The sequence below is a fragment of the Oncorhynchus masou genome, chromosome 19 (genome assembly GCF_036934945.1).
Source record: "Oncorhynchus masou masou isolate Uvic2021 chromosome 19, UVic_Omas_1.1, whole genome shotgun sequence".
In the NCBI taxonomy this organism is placed as follows: Eukaryota; Metazoa; Chordata; class Actinopteri; order Salmoniformes; family Salmonidae; genus Oncorhynchus; species Oncorhynchus masou.
Genome location: NC_088230.1, coordinates 35,827,544 through 35,844,664, shown reverse-complemented (window position 1 = coordinate 35,844,664; position 17,121 = coordinate 35,827,544). Strand labels below are relative to the sequence as shown.

Below are 17,121 nucleotides of genomic sequence, written 5' to 3'. Positions count from 1 at the left end.
GGGCCGTTCGGTCTGTCCTCCAGCGGGAGGGCCGTTCGGTCTGTCCTCCAGCGGGAGGGCCGTTCGGTCTGTCCTCCTGCGGCAGGCTGGCAGGCCCAACACACACCCTCAATGCACCTGCGTCTCTAATGGCACCCTGTACCCTAAATTAGTGCACTATCTAGAGGATCGGGTCCCATTTGGGACGTACCCTATATCAGCTCAGGGGAATAGTTGTTGTTGAAAAGAATTGAGAGGTAGATATATCCTGTTTTAACCTGCTGCACAGTGACTGTCAATCTCAGGTGGTTTTGTGCTGTAACCTGTATGTTAAATACTGCTGGGAACAGACAATCATGATATAGTCATGGTTAATGATAATGTAGGGAATAGAGATGTCTAATGTAGTCATGGTTATTGATAATGTAGTGAATAGAGATGTCTAATATAGTCATGGTTAATGATAATGTATGGAATAGAGATGTCTAATATAGTCTTTGTTAATGATAATGTAGGGAATATAGATGTCTAATGTAGTCATGGTTAATGATAATGCAGGGAATAGAGATGTCTAATATAGGCATGGTTAATGATGCTGTAGGGAATAGAGATTCATAATATAGTCTTGGTTAATGATGCTGTAGGGAATAGAGATTCATAATATAGTATTTGTTAATGATGCTGTAGGGAATAGAGATTCATAATATAGTCTTTGTTAATGATGCTGTAGGGAATAGAGATTCATAATATAGTCTTGGTTAATGATGCTGTAGGGAATAGAGATGTCTAATGTAGTCATGGTTAATGATAATGTAGGGAATATAGATGTCTAATGTAGTCATGGTTAATGATAATGCAGGGAATAGAGATGTCTAATATAGTCATGGTTAATGATGCTGTAGGGAATAGAGATTCATAATATAGTCTTGGTTAATGATGCTGTAGGGAATAGAGATTCATAATATAGTATTTTTTAATGATGCTGTAGGGAATAGAGATTCATAATATAGTCATGGTTAATGATGCTGTAGGGAATAGAGATTCATAATATAGTATTTTTTAATGATGCTGTAGGGAATAGAGATTCATAATATAGTCTTGGTTAATGATGCTGTAGGGAATAGAGATGTCTAATGTAGTCATGGTTAATGATAATGTAGGGAATATAGATGTCTAATGTAGTCATGGTTAATGATAATGCAGGGAATAGAGATGTCTAATATAGTCATGGTTAATGATGCTGTAGGGAATAGAGATTCATAATATAGTCTTTGTTAATGATGCTGTAGGGAATAGAGATTCATAATATAGTCTTGGTTAATGATGCTGTAGTTCAGGGGTTCCCAAACTTGTTATTTTCCCGTACCCCTCCAACATTCAACCTACAGCTGTACCCCCTCTAGCACCAGGGTCAGCTCACTCTCAAATGTTCTTTGCCGTCATTGTAAGCTTGCCACACACACACTATACGATACATTTATATAACATGAGAATTAGTGTGAGTTTTTGTCATAAACTGGCTCGTTGGAAGTGACAGAGCTCTAACGGGGCACAAATAATATTGTTTTTAATAATAGTCAATAATTTAGCTCTTTATTTAACAATCTTACATGTAAAACCTTATTTATTCATCGAAAATTGTGAGAAGCTCACCACGGGTTAATGAGAAGGGTGTGCTTGAAAGGATTCACATAACTCTGCAACTTTGGGTTGTATTGGAGAGCGTCTGTCTTAAATCATTTTCCACACACAGTTTGTGCCTATATTTAGTTTTCATGCTAGTGAGGGCCGAGAATCCACTCTCACATTGGTACGTGATTGCAAAGGGCATCAGTGTCTTAACAGCTCGATTTGCCAAGGCAGGATACTCTGAGCGCAGCCCAATCCAGATATCTGGCAGTGGCTTCTGATTAAATTATATTTTCACAGAACCGCTTGTTGCAATTTCGATGGATAACGAACCAGTTGTTTGTGTCATCCGTTTTGGGAAAGTAATCGCGTACCCAACTCACCCGGGGGCTTCGCTATATCACATTTGACATGGTCTGTAAGCTTGAGTTCATTTGCACACTAAAAAGCATACGATGATGGAAAGACCTGTGTGTTGTCCCAGTTAATGCAGACAGAAAAACCTCTCCAACTTCTTAATCATAGCCTCAATTTTGTCCCGCACATTGAATATAGTTGCGGAGAGTCCCTGTAATCCTAGATTCAGATCATTCAGGTGAGAAAAAACATCACCCAGATAGGCCAGTCGTGTGTGAGAAACCCGTCATCATGCAAGAGGTCAGACAAGTGAAAAACATCACCCAGATAGGCCAGTAGTGTGAGAAACCCGTCATCCAAGAGGTTAGACAAGTTTAAATTATGGTCAATATTGAACGTTAAGCTCATCTCTCAATTAAAAGAAACGTGTCAATACTTTGTCCCTTGATAACCAGCGCACTCCTGTATGTTGTAAAAGCGTTACATGGTCGCTGCCCATATCACTGCGTAGTGCAGAAAATATACGAGAGTTCAGGGAACTTGCTTTAACAAAGTTAACCGTTGTCACTGTTGTGTCCAAAACGTCTTTCAAGCTGTCAGGCATTCCTTTGGCAGCAAGAGCCTCTCGGTGGATGCTGCAGTGGACCCAAGTGTCGTCGGGAGCAACTGCTTTGGCATTACCACTCCACTATGTCTCCCTGTCATGGCTTTTGCACCATCAGTACAGATACCAACACATCTTGACCACCAAAGTCCATTTGATGTCACAACGATGTCCAGTTCTTGAAAAATATTAAATGAGGCTTATTTTCTGTTTTTAAATGTCTGCGCAAGAATAAAGGTTTAATTGAGTTGTGAGATAGTACTTGCACATATAATACACTGGTTGAGGAAAGGCACTACTCCCAATATAAGTGAACCCCAAATCAATGCAGTTCTCATCATATTTGCTCCCCTTCGATGGTCCAACGTTACTGTCTGTTGTTCGGTGCTTTCCCGGGTAAGGGGGCAGTAGCTCTTCTTCTGCATCAAATTCACAACTGTCAATGTCCATGCTAGCTGGGCTAACAACAAATGTAGAATTACTGATGCTAGCATTGGATGTGCTCGTGGAAGAAGAACACCTTGTGTCGTCGACAGATGCTGGTGGTAGCAGTACTACCAGTAGAGCTGTTATGTGTCTCCATTTATACGTTTTCGAGTTAACAGAATGAGCAGCAGCTACGTTTGGTTACATACAGACCGTATATCATTAACCATCTCTATATCATACGGTTAATGTGATTGGATGTTAATTATATGACTAGGCTACCTGTATTTTGCAGAACATTAGATGGCTTAATTGTATTTTTGGCAGTAAAACAAGGCTACTCAGGCAAGAAAAAAAACCTCACCCAAATCTATAGCCCTGTTGGAAACCAACAGCCCTGTTGGAAACCAAAGAAAAAGTCAGCAACCTTCCCGCTAGCCATGATTGGCTGAGATAATGAGTGGGCTGGACATGCCAAGAGATGAGTTCGGATTGGTGTGTTGGGTGAAAACTGCACATTTTAGAGAGACCTTTTATTGTCCCCAGCGCAAGGTGCACCTGTGTAATGATCGATGCTGTTTAATCAACTTCTTGATATGCCACACCTGTCAGGTTTAATGGACTGTCTTGGCAAACGAGAAATGCTCACTAACAGGGATGTAAACACATTTGTGAGATATAAGCTTTTTGGAACATGGAACATTGGAACATGGAACATTGGAACATGGAACATTTCTGGGATCTTTTTTTTTAGCTCATAGAACATGGTCCAACACTTTGTGTTGCATTTGTATTTTTGTTCAGTGTATACCAATCCAGATGTGCAAAGCTCTTAGAGACTTGCCCAGAAAGACTCCCAGCTGTAATCGCTGCCAAAGGTGCTTCTACAAAATGTGTATGTAAATTAAATATTTCTGTATTTATTTTTCAATACATTTGCAACAATTTCTAAAAACATGTTTTCATTTTGTCATTATGGGGTATTGTGTGTAGATGGGTAAGAATTATATATTTTTTTAAATCGATTTTGAATTCAGGCTGTAACACAACACAATATGGAATAAGTCAAGGGGTATGAATATTTTCTGAAGGCACTATTTTTTTTTTATTGTTCTGATCAATCTCTTCTTTTATAAAAAAAAGTTTGCTCTGTCTCTTATAGAAAGTAATGACTTCATTTGTGAGGCAGAACCTGGCTATGGAATCTAGTTGAAACCCAAATGGTAGGCAAGGGAGATGAAATGAATTTGTTTTTGGTGGCGAGGGAGACCAAGTGAATTAATAAAGTTTTTGGTGTCATTCATCTTTGAAATCAGCATATTTGGCGTTATGGTTTGTGTAATATCACAAAGTACTAGGGTAGTGAATTGATGTTGCTTCAGCTGTAAGCTAACAAAGAAAGTTAGCCTGCAATTAAAGTTGTAAGCTACCGGTATTGTCTTGCATTGTGTTCTAGCCTGTATGGACATTGTTTGGCGAACAGTAATTAACAGTTTCAACATTTCTACATGCTGTGACGCATTATTCAAGTGTGTTAACTTCTGTGCAGCATGAGTGGGGAGCTAACAATGCAGCCCAGACTGCTCTAGTATATGTATATACTGTACCCTATATCATCTACTGCATCTTTATGTAATACATGTATCACTAGCCACTTTAAACAATGCTACTTAATATACAGCAGAGAGACATGTCATCCTCATTATGTCCTGTTGTAGTCCTATCAGCAGAGACATGTAGTCCTCATTATGTCCTGTTATACTCCTATCAGCAGAGAGACATGTAGTCCTCATTATGTCCTGTTATAGTCCTATCAGCAGAGAGACATGTCATCCTCATTATGTCCTGTTGTAGTCCTATCAGCAGAGACATGTAGTCCTCATTATGTCCTGTTATAGTCCTATCAGTAGAGAGACATGTAGTCCTCATTATGTTCTGTTATAGTCCTATCAGCAGAGAGACATGTAGTCCTCATTATGTCCTGTTATAGTCCTATCAGCAGAGACATGTAGTCCTCATTATGTCCTGTTATAGTCCTATCAGCAGAGACATGTAGTCCTCATTATGTCCTGTTATAGTCCTATCAGTAGAGAGACATGTAGTCCTCATTATGTTCTGTTATAGTCCTATCAGCAGAGAGACTTGTAGTCCTCATTATGTCCTGTTATAGTCCTATCAGCAGAGAGACATGTCATCCTCATTATGTCCTGTTGTAGTCATATCAGCAGAGACATGTAGTCCTCATTATGTCCTGTTATAGTCCTATCAGTAGAGAGACATGTAGTCCTCATTATGTTCTGTTATAGTCCTATCAGCAGAGAGACATGTAGTCCTCATTATGTCCTATCAGCAGAGAGACTTGTAGTCCTCATTATGTCCTGTTATAGTCCTATCAGCAGAGAGACATGTAGTCCTCATTATGTCCTGTTATAGTCCTATCAGCAGAGAGACATGTAGTCCTCATTATGTCCTGTTATAGTCCTATCAGCAGAGAGACATGTAGTCCTCATTATGTCCTGTTATAGTCCTATCAGCAGAGAGACATGTAGTCCTCATTATGTCCTGTTATAGTCCTATCAGCAGAGAGACATGTAGTCCTCATTATGTCCTGTTATAGTCCTATCAGCAGAGAGACATGTAGTCCTCATTATGTCCTGTTATAGTCCTATCAGCAGAGAGACATGTAGTCCTCATTCCTGTTATGTCCTATCAGCAGAGAGACTGTAGTCCTCATTATGTCCTGTTATAGTCCTATCAGCAGAGAGACATGTAGTCCTCATTATGTCCTGTTATAGTCCTATCAGCAGAGAGACATGTAGTCCTCATTATGTCCTGTTATAGTCCTATCAGCAGAGAGACTTGTAGTCCTCATTATGTCCTGTTATAGTCCTATCAGCAGAGAGACGTGTAGTCCTCATTATGTCCTGTTATAGTCCTATCAGCAGAGAGACATGTAGTCCTCATTATGTCCTATCAGCAGAGAGACTTGTAGTCCTCATTATGTCCTGTTATAGTCCTATCAGCAGAGAGACATGTAGTCCTCATTATGTCCTGTTATAGTCCTATCAGCAGAGACATGTAGTCCTCATTATGTCCTGTTATAGTCCTATCAGCAGAGACATGTAGTCCTCATTATGTCCTGTTATAGTCCTATCAGCAGAGACATGTAGTCCTCATTATGTCCTGTTATAGTCCTATCAGCAGAGACATGTAGTCCTCATTATGTCCTGTTATAGTCCTATCAGCAGAGAGACATGTAGTCCTCATTATGTCCTATCAGCAGAGAGACTTGTAGTCCTCATTATGTCCTGTTATAGTCCTATCAGCAGAGAGACATGTAGTCCTCATTATGTCCTGTTATAGTCCTATCAGCAGAGAGACATGTAGTCCTCATTATGTCCTGTTATAGTCCTATCAGCAGAGAGACATGTAGTCCTCATTATGTCCTGTTATAGTCCTATCAGCAGAGAGACATGTAGTCCTCATTATGTCCTGTTATAGTCCTATCAGCAGAGACATGTAGTCCTCATTATGTCCTGTTATAGTCCTATCAGCAGAGAGACTTGTAGTCCTCATTATGTCCTGTTATAGTCCTATCAGCAGAGACATGTAGTCCTCATTATGTCCTGTTATAGTCCTATCAGCAGAGACATGTAGTCCTCATTATGTCCTGTTATAGTCCTATCAGCAGAGACATGTAGTCCTCATTATGTCCTGTTATAGTCCTATCAGCAGAGAGACATGTAGTCCTCATTATGTCATGTTGTAGTCCTATCAGCAGAGAGACATGTAGTCCTCATTATGTCATGTTGTAGTCCTATCAGCAGAGACATGTAGTCCTCATTATGACATTATGTCCTGCCAGTAGAATCGTGTTTTAGGCCTCACGCTACCCATATAGGGATACATACGTTTAACTTACAGTCGACCCCGACACAGCCATGACGCGATCGCAAAGAAGACATGCAGTACTGACAATCTAGAGCGAGTAAAGCCAACCACCAGAAGACATGCAGTACTGACAATCTAGAGCGAGTAAAGCCAACCACCAGAAGACATGCAGTACTGACAATCTAGAGCGAGTAAAGCCAACCACCAGAAGACATGCAGTACTGACAATCTAGAGCAAGTAAAGCCAACCACCAGAAGACATGCAGTAGTAGCGAGTAAAGCTAACCACCAGAAGACATGCAGTACTGACAATCTAGAGCGAGTAAAGCCAACCACCCACATTGTTGTTTTCCTTCAGCTCCCTATCCTGTTGTAGCAAGTTAATCTTCACTTTGGTACGGAGTTAGCCTAGCTACTCGGACGGGGCCTTCCCTCCCCTCTGCCACCCGAAATCGTGAGCTCTTTGAAAATCAATTGTTTCCACCTGTTTTCCGTCATCTTGAGATTACGTTTCATGAAAATCTTGATTTCCACGGTACTTTTCATTGTCTTATTATCATACCGTAGCGTCTTTTAGGGAGTCCACTGTACTTTTCATTGTCTTATTATCATACCGTAGCGTCTTTTAGGGAGTCCACGGTACTTTTCATTGTCTTATTATCATACCGTAGCGTCTTTTAGGGAGTCCACGGTACTTTTCATTGTCTTATTATCATACCGTAATCGTCTTTTTTAGGGAGTCCACGGTACTTTTCATTGTCTTATTATCATACCGTAGCATCTTTTTGAGGGCTGAGTCCACGGTACTTTTCATTGTCTTATTATCATACCGTGGATGAACGTGCCCTTTTAGGGTGTCCATCAGAGCCTGGAGGTACTTTTCATTGTCTTATTATCATACCGTACCATGGTCTTTTAGGGAGTCCACTTCACTTTTCCAGTGGAGATTTTCCACGGGGTCTGATTTCTTCCATTTTGTTACTGTAATCCATTCCTGTTTTTAATTCCTCAACGTCCCCCAGTAGTCCAGGCAATAGATCCAGTTTTTTTTTTAACTGTTCTCTCATGCTTGTAAGCTGTGCTCCGTATTCTGGAGACATACTTCTAAAAATGTCCCCCTCCAATTATTACATTCAGAATTTGACGGCTTCATTTTCGCTCGAGGAGATGTCCTCTCTTTTTTGTTCGCTTCGATTTATCCGATTTTCTTTTTCGAGCATAGCAAAATGCTGATCAATAAATCATTCAAGGTTCTCTATTTTATCCAGAATGTTTGTTTCGCAGTTATTAGCTAATCCTACATTTTATGATTGATTAATGGGACAAGCTGTGCCTACCACCCTGCCAACTGCCACATCATCAGCCGGTTAGTGAAGAGTGAGAGTCTGTTTCTTCTGCTTGATTAAAAACAACTTCAGTTGTTGTAGCCATGACAAAGGCATCTCTGACATAGAGGCCTAAAACCCAACATCTAACCCTCTTCCTCTCTCTCTTCTTTCTCCTCTTCTCCTCTTCCTCTCTTCCTCCTCTCTCCTCTTTCTCTCCTCTCCTCTTTCTCTCCTCTCTCTCCTCTTCTTCGTTTCTTCTCTTCCTCTCTCTCCTCTCTCTCCTCTTCTTCGTTTCTTCTCTTCCTCTCTCTCCTCTTCTTCCCTTCTTTCTCTCTCTCTCTCTCTCTCTCCTCTTCCTCTCTCTCCTGCAGAGTTTACCAGAGACTGACGCAGCATACAGACCTGAGGAGGACCAACACTAGCAACAACCTTCTGTCTGCCCTGCCTTTCTCTTCCTCCTCCAGTCCTCCCAGCCACCCATGCTCTGTGAGGCTTTCTATCCTCTCCTTTCCCTGGGCATAATGCTTCATCTCTACTGCTGAGCTCTCCCTTACCCCACCTTACCCCCTAACCTTACCCCACCATGACCAGTCTGAAGCGGTCTCAGACGGAGCGTTCGGTGGGCGGCTCGGTACCGGCCTCTGATGAATTCTACACCCGTCGCCTGCGCCTTCCCAATGGTGGCGCCCCCCCACCCCGCTCGGAGAGCACCCACCTCACCTCCTCTTCCTCATCCGGCTCATCTTCCTCCTCCACCCCGGGGGTTCCCAAGATGGGAGTCAGGGCCCGCGTGGCGGACTGGCCACCAAAACGGGATGGAACAGGCGGGGTGTGGCACATCACCGTAGATACGGACTCCCCGAGTTCCACCATGTCATCTTCAGGTGGCGGAGAATGTGGGTCAGGCGGGTCGGCCGGGGAACGCGGTTCGGCCGGGGAACGCGGGTCGGCCGGGGAACGCGGGTCGGCCGGGGAACGCGGAGAAAGAGAACGGAGCTCGGGTTCAGGCTCGGCGCCCACGGCCCATAGCAACCTGTCAGCTAAACTGGGCCACCTGATCAGCCCTCAGGACTCCTCGATGCTCCGGAACATCCACAACACCCTGAAGAGCAAGATGCACCACAGCAGACATCACAGCAAAGACAACCGCTACCTGTCGCCAGACGGCTACCAGGGCTCGCCGCGTAAAGGCATGAGGCGTATCCGCCAGCGCTCCAACAGTGACATCACGATCTCTGAGCTGGAGGGTGACGGTGGCGAGGGCTGGTCCTTCTCCGGCTGGACGCCCATGCATCGAGAGTACGGCAGCACCTCTTCCATAGACAAACATGCAGGCTCAGGGGAGAGCTTCTTCGATATGCTCAAGGTATTTTCTTGATTGATGTTAAAACAATTAGTATAGTTAAAAAAAAAAAAGAACACGGAAAAAAATGTACGAAGAATTCCAGAGGATGATGCATGAAAGTGTTGAATACACTTATTGTATGTATTTTAAATGTTTCAAGTAAACATTCATTCATTCAAGGGCTATACATCCCAGGAGGCTCCTGATCAACGCAGCCCGGCGCCGGACAGACTTGGTGAGCTGCTGACGGTGGCCCCGCACAAACAGGCTGCCCTGGATCTACCTGATGGACCCCTGGGTCCTACCAGAGGTAGCCCCGCCAGTCGCCTGAAGGAAAGAGAGAAACACCTGAAGAGGAGGTCCAAGGTAGAGCACGTGAACTGCACTTCTCATTAATGTTAATAATTATAATGATTTATTAAATGTCTATAGCCCTTTTGATAACAGAAAAAAATCTCAAAGTGCATCAAAAGCAAAAAACAAGCCATACATTATCATGAGTAGCCTAGCTATAGTTAGCTAGGTCAACCAATACATCATCATGAGTAGCCTAGCTATAGTTAGCTAGGTCAACCAATACATTATGAGTAGCCTAGCTATAGTTAGCTAGGTCAACCAATACATTATGAGTAGCCTAGCTATAGCAAGCTAGGTCAACCAATACATTCTCATGAGTAGCCTAGCTATAGCTAGTTAGGTCAACCAATACATTATGAGTAGCCTAGCTATAGCTAGCTAGGTCAACCAATACATCATCATGAGTAGCCTAGCTATAGCTAGTTACGTCAACCAATACATTATGAGTAGCCTAGCCATAGCTAGTTAGGTCAACCAATACATCATGAGTAGCCTAGCTATAGTTGACTAGTTCAACCAATACATCATGAGTAGCCTAGCAATAGCTAGCTAGGTCAACCGATACATCATCATGGGTAGCCTAACAATAGCTAGCTAGGTCAACCGATACATCATCATGGGTAGCCTAGCAATAGCTAGCTAGGTCAACCGATACATCATCATGGGTAGCCTAGCAATAGCTAGCTAGATCAACCAATACATCATCATGAGTAGCCTAGCTATAGCTAGTTAGGTCAACCAATGCATCATCATGAGTAGCCTAGCTATAGCTAGTTAGGTCAACCAATACATCATCATGAGTAGCCTAGCTATAGCTAGTTAGGTCAACCAATACATCATCATGAGTAGCCTAGCTATAGCTAGTTTGGTCAACCAATAGTGGCCAAGACTTTGAATGCATGAATCCTCCAAAGATGGACAGGAACAGCACATGGCTCGATCTTGGAACCAGCCTGAGTTGCAAAACCACTCGACTTCTGCTTCACAATGTATGGCACCCAGAGCCTCATCAGCTCTGTTCCGTAGTAATCAGTCGTGCAAAACCCTCTGCTCACCACTCAACAGTTCAGAGTAGTAATCATCTCCCATTCCTCTACTGTCTCCCATTCCTCTACTGCATCTCCCATTCCTCTACTGCATCTCGCATTCCTCTACTGCATCTCCCATTCCCTCTGCCTCAACATTGCATTCCTCTACTGCATCTCGCATTCCTCTACTGCATCTCCATTCTACTGCATCTCCCATTCCTCTACTGCATTCCTCTACTGCATCTCCCATTCCTCTACTGCATCTCCCATTCCTCTACTGCATCTCCCATTCCTCTACTGCATCTCCCATTCCTCTCAAACTTCAGGTGACTCCTCAAATGGTGTTCTCAGAAGATAAGGAACCAGCAGCCATGTTAAACAAAAAAACATTTGGCCAGCTATTGAACGATTTTGTATTTATCTTGTCTGTAATTCTGACCCACCACCTCGATTCGGTCCTTTGTTTTTACACTGGATAAAAGAAGAGTCAGAACTAGAAAATGGTATATCAAACACTGCAGTTGAGGAACAATGGGAAAGTAATTCAGCTTTGTAAATTGATAAATGGGTAATCCCACATGGCCCTTGAAAATGGCCCTTGAGTTTTTTGGTACACCTACTGGAGATATATTTTTGTCTACACCCATTCAACATCATTCACACCCTCTTAAGCTTTAGCCCCACCTATCTCTTTAATGATTCACACGTGAGGCCATGTGCTAAACAGAGTGAGTAAAGTGGTGTAGTAAACAATCAAAGATTTCAAGACTAAAAGTGGTGAAAGTGGTAGTTAAAATACCCTATTTAGTCCTTGGCCTATATCCTAATCTGACTTTGGTGCAGACCATGTTCTTCACATGACATAAAACAAAATCTGAGTTTATTGTTACTTGCATAGTGTTTGACGTAGCTAGCTAGCTAAACAAGGAACCATAATCCCAATTTATGCACCCTGCATGAATCTGCAGAACTAAAACTAACCAACTCGGTTCAATGATAGCTAGCTGACAGTATGCTTAAACTTGCAACGAAAACAACTTTCTGGCGAAATTAGAAATGTATAAAATCTGAAAATGTAGCTTGACTCTTATTCGTTTACATGGATGAATGCTTTTCCCTCTCGGTCACGGTTGCCATGGTTGCTCCTAGTTTAAAGATGTAAACCAGAGACAGGTGTTTATAAAACAACCTTCTGTTTTCAACTCTCCACATTTGGCAATCATCTCTCTACTTCCTACCAGGCATTCCACCACTGGTTTCAAAACTCGCTCAACTTCTTCTGTGACAACAACACTTTTTATTTATTTATTTTACCTTTACTTAACCAGGCAAGTTAAGAACAAATTCTTATTTTCAATGACGGCCTAGGAACAGTGGGTTAACTGCCTGTTCAGGGGCAGGACGACAGATTTGTACCTTGTCAGCTCGGGGGTTTGAACTTGCAACCTTCCGGTTACTAGTCCAACGCTCTAACCACTAGGCTACCCTGCCGCACCGATCACATTTCTTCCCAATCACTGTCATGAAAGTTCACATTCCAGAATAGATTTCTGCCAAAAAACAACATTTTGCTAAAAAATAAATGAAAAATGTTAACGCTTCTCCTGCTAGACTGCCTATGTTTTTAATATATGCACAGTGATGCAAACAACATTTCCCTCTGGTGGATAATAAAGTCATGATCTTATCTGATTCTAGTCGGAGACTGGAGGGGAGTCCATCTTCAGGAAGCTCCGCAGCGTCAAGGCCGAGGGTGACTCGTCCCGGGCTGGGTCTGATGTGGAGGATGGGGTGCGGGAGGACGTCAGCGGCCCCCCTCCTAAACCCTGGTCCTGTCAGAAAGGCTTCGCTCACTTTGACGTGCAGAGTATCCTCTTCGACCTCAACGAGGCCATCCAGGGTCGACAGTCTGGTGGGAAACGCAAGAACACCACCACGGGCGCCTCCGCTGCGGCCGCCGCCTCGGCCTCCGCCACTTCCTCGCTCTCGTCCAATCAGAGCGGGGTATGCGGCGGGGGCGGGTCTCCGTGCGGGTCCCAGGAGGAGCTGAGCGGGAAGGAGGGGGGCACGGGACAGGGAGGGACTCACACCACTAACCCTGCCCTAGACCCAGGTGATGAGAAGAGCAACGATCTGGTGCTGAACTGTCCTTGTTTCAGGAATGAACTGGGAGGAGAGGGAGAGAGGAACATTGGCCTCTCTAAACGGGTAGGAGGACACACACACAAACACACACACACACTAAATGCACAAATACATACACACTAAATGCACAAATACATACAACAATACACACACACACCACACACACCTAGTGTTGTCATACCACCAGTTTTTCCTTGACAAAGAAACGCACACATAGCCGGCTAAACGATATAGTCCTTAAAAACTTTTTTTTACAACTTTATGTCAAATATGTTGTGCTGTCGCATGCAATATAAACGATGGTGTCTGGGTGGTGTCTGGGTGGTGTCTGGGTGGTGACTGGGTGGTGATTGGGTGGTGTCTGGGTGGTGATTGGGTGGTGTCTGGGTGGTGATTGGGTGGTGTCTGGGTGGTGTCTGGAAGGTGTCTGGGTGGTGTCTGGAAGGTGACTGGGTGGTGACTGGGTGGTGATTGGGTGGTGACTGGGTGGTGACTGGGTGGTGATTGGGTGGTGTCTGAGTGGTGATTGGGTGGTGTCTGGAAGGTGACTGGGTGGTGATTGGGTGGTGACTGAGTGGTGATTGGGTGGTGCCAGAGTGGTGACTGGGTGGTGATTGGGTGGTGTCTGAGTGGTGATTGGGTGGTGTCTGGGTGGTGATTGGGTGGTGCCAGAGTGGTGTCTGAGTGGTGATTGGGTGGTGTCTGGGTGGTGTCTGGAAGGTGACTGGGTGGTGACTGGGTGGTGATTGGGTGGTGTCTGAGTGGTGATTAGGTGGTGTCTGAGTGGTGATTGGGTGGTGCCAGAGTGGTGATTGGGTGGTGTCTGAGTGGTGATTGGGTGGTGTCTGGAAGGTGACTGGGTGGTGATTGGGTGGTGACAGAGTGGTGACTGGGTGGTGATTGAGTGGTGTCTGAGTGGTGATTGGGTGGTGATTGGGTGGTGACTGGGTGGTGACTGGGTGGTGACTGGGTGGTGACTGGGTGGTGACTGGGTGGTGTCTGAGTGGTGTCTGAGTGGTGATTGGGTGGTGTCTGGGTAGTGATTGGGTGGTGATTGGGTGGTGTCTGAGTGGTGATTGGGTGGTGATTGGGTGGTGATTGGGTGGTGATTGGGTGGTGTCTGAGTGGTGTCTGAGTGGTGATTGGGTAGTGATTGGGTGGTGTCTGGGTGGTGATTGGGTGGTGATTGGGTGGTGTCTGAGTGGTGATTGGGTGGTGTCTGGGTAGTGATTGGGTGGTGATTGGGTGGTGTCTGGGTGGTGATTGGGTGGTGTCTGAGTGGTGTCTGGGTGGCGATTGGGTCATAACTGGGTGATAACATAAGGTTGTCGTGTCCGACATTATGACGGTTTTCCTCAAGACATGAAGGCCCCTTCATATTTTCTTTCCTTTCCTTCCTTACTGCCTGGAGGCGCCATACTAACATCATTACAACCCTACTACACACACAATATATACACTACACTGTGGCCAGTTTATTAGGTACACCACCCCATTCACCAGAAATGGTTCTCTCCTACAGACAGTGAGTCATGTGGCTGTGTCTTGCTCTATAAAGCAGGCAGACAGGCATCAAGACATTCAGTTACTGTTCTGTTGAGCTTTATAAAAACGAGTCACCGAAGCAACTTTGAGAACGCTGTGATTGTCGGAGCCAGGCATGCCGGGTTCCAGTAGCTCTGAAAACATCCGTGTCTCCTAGGCTTTTTCATGCCCAGCAAATATCTTGGATTTACAGAGAAACGGTGCAACAAACAAACAGACATCCAGTCAGCGGCTGTCCTGTAGGGGTAAACAGTTAGTTGATGAGAGGTCGAAGGAGAATGGCAAGAACCGTGCGAGCTAACAGGTGGGGAAACAAGCAGGCAAATAACGGCGCAGTACAACAGTGGTGTGCAGAACGGCATCTCGGAACGTACAACTCGTCGGTCCTGGTCACGGATAGGCTACTGCAGCAGACGAGCACAACGGCCTCCTAGCAACTAAAAACACGAAGAAGTGGCGCCAGTGGCCACGCGATCACCAACACTGGACCACTTGAGGAGTGGAAAAACATTGCCTGGTCCGACGAATCCCAGTTCCTGTTGAGTCATGCTGATGACAGAGTGAGTCCGTGGCCCCATCCTACCTGGTGTCAACAGTACAGACTGCTGGCAGCGCTGTAAATGGTGTGGGGAATATTTTCCTAGAAAACGTCACGTCCTTTGATACCAATTGAACAATGTTTCCACGGCCCAAAGAATTCAGGCTGTTCTGGAGGAAAAGGGAGGTCCAACCCAGTACTAGATGTGTTTACCTAATAAACTGACCAGTGAATGTATACACTCACTCACATGCAGACTGACTCACGCTTATACCCATACACATTTCCATGACCTATTTTGAATATCACGATAATTCAAATTTGATATAATGTGACACAATCATCATTGATATTGAACTAAGATACTACTTTATCAGACAGTTTATCTTTCAAACACGTCATAAAACACACATTTTCCCCCTCAATACCTCCATACTAACGTTACTCCTCCCCCTAACGTTACTCCTCCCCCTAATGTTACTCCTCCCCCTCAATACCTCCATACTAACGTTACTCCTCCCCCTCAATACCTCCATACTGACGTGACTCCTCCCCCTCCCTCCATACTAACGTTACTCCTCCCCCTCAATAACTCCATACTGACGTGACTCCTCCCCCTCAATCCTCCATACTGACGTTACTCCTCCCCCTCAATACCTCCATACTGACGTTACTCCTCCCCCTCAATACCTCCATACTGACGTGACTCCTCCCCCTCAATACCTCCATACTGACGGTACTCCTCCCCCTCAATACCTCCATACTAACGGTACTCCTCCCCCTCAATACCTCCATACTAACGTTACTCCTCCCCCTCAATACCTCCATACTAACGTTACTCCTCCCCCTCAATAACTCCATACTGACGTGACTCCTCCCCCTCAATACCTCCATACTGACGTGACTCCTCCCCTCAATACCTCCATACTGACGTGACTCCTCCCCCTCAATACCTCCATACTGACGTGACTCCTCCCCCTCAATACCTCCATACTGACGTGACTCCTCCCCCTCAATACCTCCATACTGACGTTACTCCTCCCCCTCAATACCTCCATACTGACGTTACTCCTCCCCCTCAATACCTCCATACTGACGTTACTCCTCCCCCTCAATACCTCCATACTGACGTTACTCCTCCCCCTCAATACCTCCATACTAACGTGACTCCCCCCTCAGCAGGGTATACCTCCAGTGGCTCTGGGGGGGAAGTGGCTCAGTGACTCCTCCCCCTCAATACCTCCATAGTGTCCGTGCTCCTCCCCTAAAGACCTCCAGGGACAGCATGCTGATAGGGCCAAACGATCTGTCCCCACTCAAGGGGTCCATACTACAGGAAATACTTCTATCTGAGAGGTGAGAGGAAGGAAGAGGAGAGGTCTGGGGTCTTACTACTACAGGTAATACCTCTATCTGAGAGGTGAGAGGAAGGAAGAGGAGAGGTCTGGGGTCTTAGTACTACAGGTAATACCTTATCTGAGAGGTGAGAGGGAGGAAGAGGAGAGGTCCCTGGGGTCTTAGTACTACAGGTAATACCTCTATCTGAGAGGTGAGAGGAAGGAAGAGGAGAGGTCTGGGGTCTTAGTACTACAGGTAATACCTCTATCTGAGAGGTGAGAGGGAGGAAGAGGAGAGGTCTGGGGTCTTAGTACTACAGGTAATACCTCTCTGAGAGGTGAGAGGGAGGAAGAGGAGAGGTCTGGGGTCTTACTACTACAGGTAATACCTCTATCTGAGAGGTGAGAGGGAGGAAGAGGAGAGGTCTGGGGTCTTAGTACTACAGGTAATACCTCTCTGAGAGGTGAGAGGGAGGAAGAGGAGAGGTCTGGGGTCTTAGTACTACAGGTAATACCTCTATCTGAGAGGTGAGAGGGAGGAAGAGGAGAGGTCTGGGGTCTTAGTACTACAGGTAATACCTCTATCTGAGAGGTGAGAGGGAGGAAGAGGAG

At 44.9% G+C, this 17,121-nt stretch overlaps 1 protein-coding gene across 1 annotated transcript in view; it reads left to right on the top strand.

Annotated features, from left to right (window-relative positions):
• The window catches only part of LOC135505664 (signal-induced proliferation-associated 1-like protein 1), a 122,178-nt gene that overhangs the window by 39,212 nt on the left and 65,845 nt on the right, over positions 1–17,121 (top strand). The window contains exons 3-6 of the mRNA XM_064924712.1: positions 8,586–9,580; positions 9,740–9,925; positions 12,643–13,152; positions 16,468–16,528. Coding sequence (XP_064780784.1) covers positions 8,798–9,580; positions 9,740–9,925; positions 12,643–13,152; positions 16,468–16,528 — 1,540 coding nt within the window. The 5' untranslated portion in view covers positions 8,586–8,797. The remainder of the gene's footprint in view (positions 1–8,585; positions 9,581–9,739; positions 9,926–12,642; positions 13,153–16,467; positions 16,529–17,121) is intronic.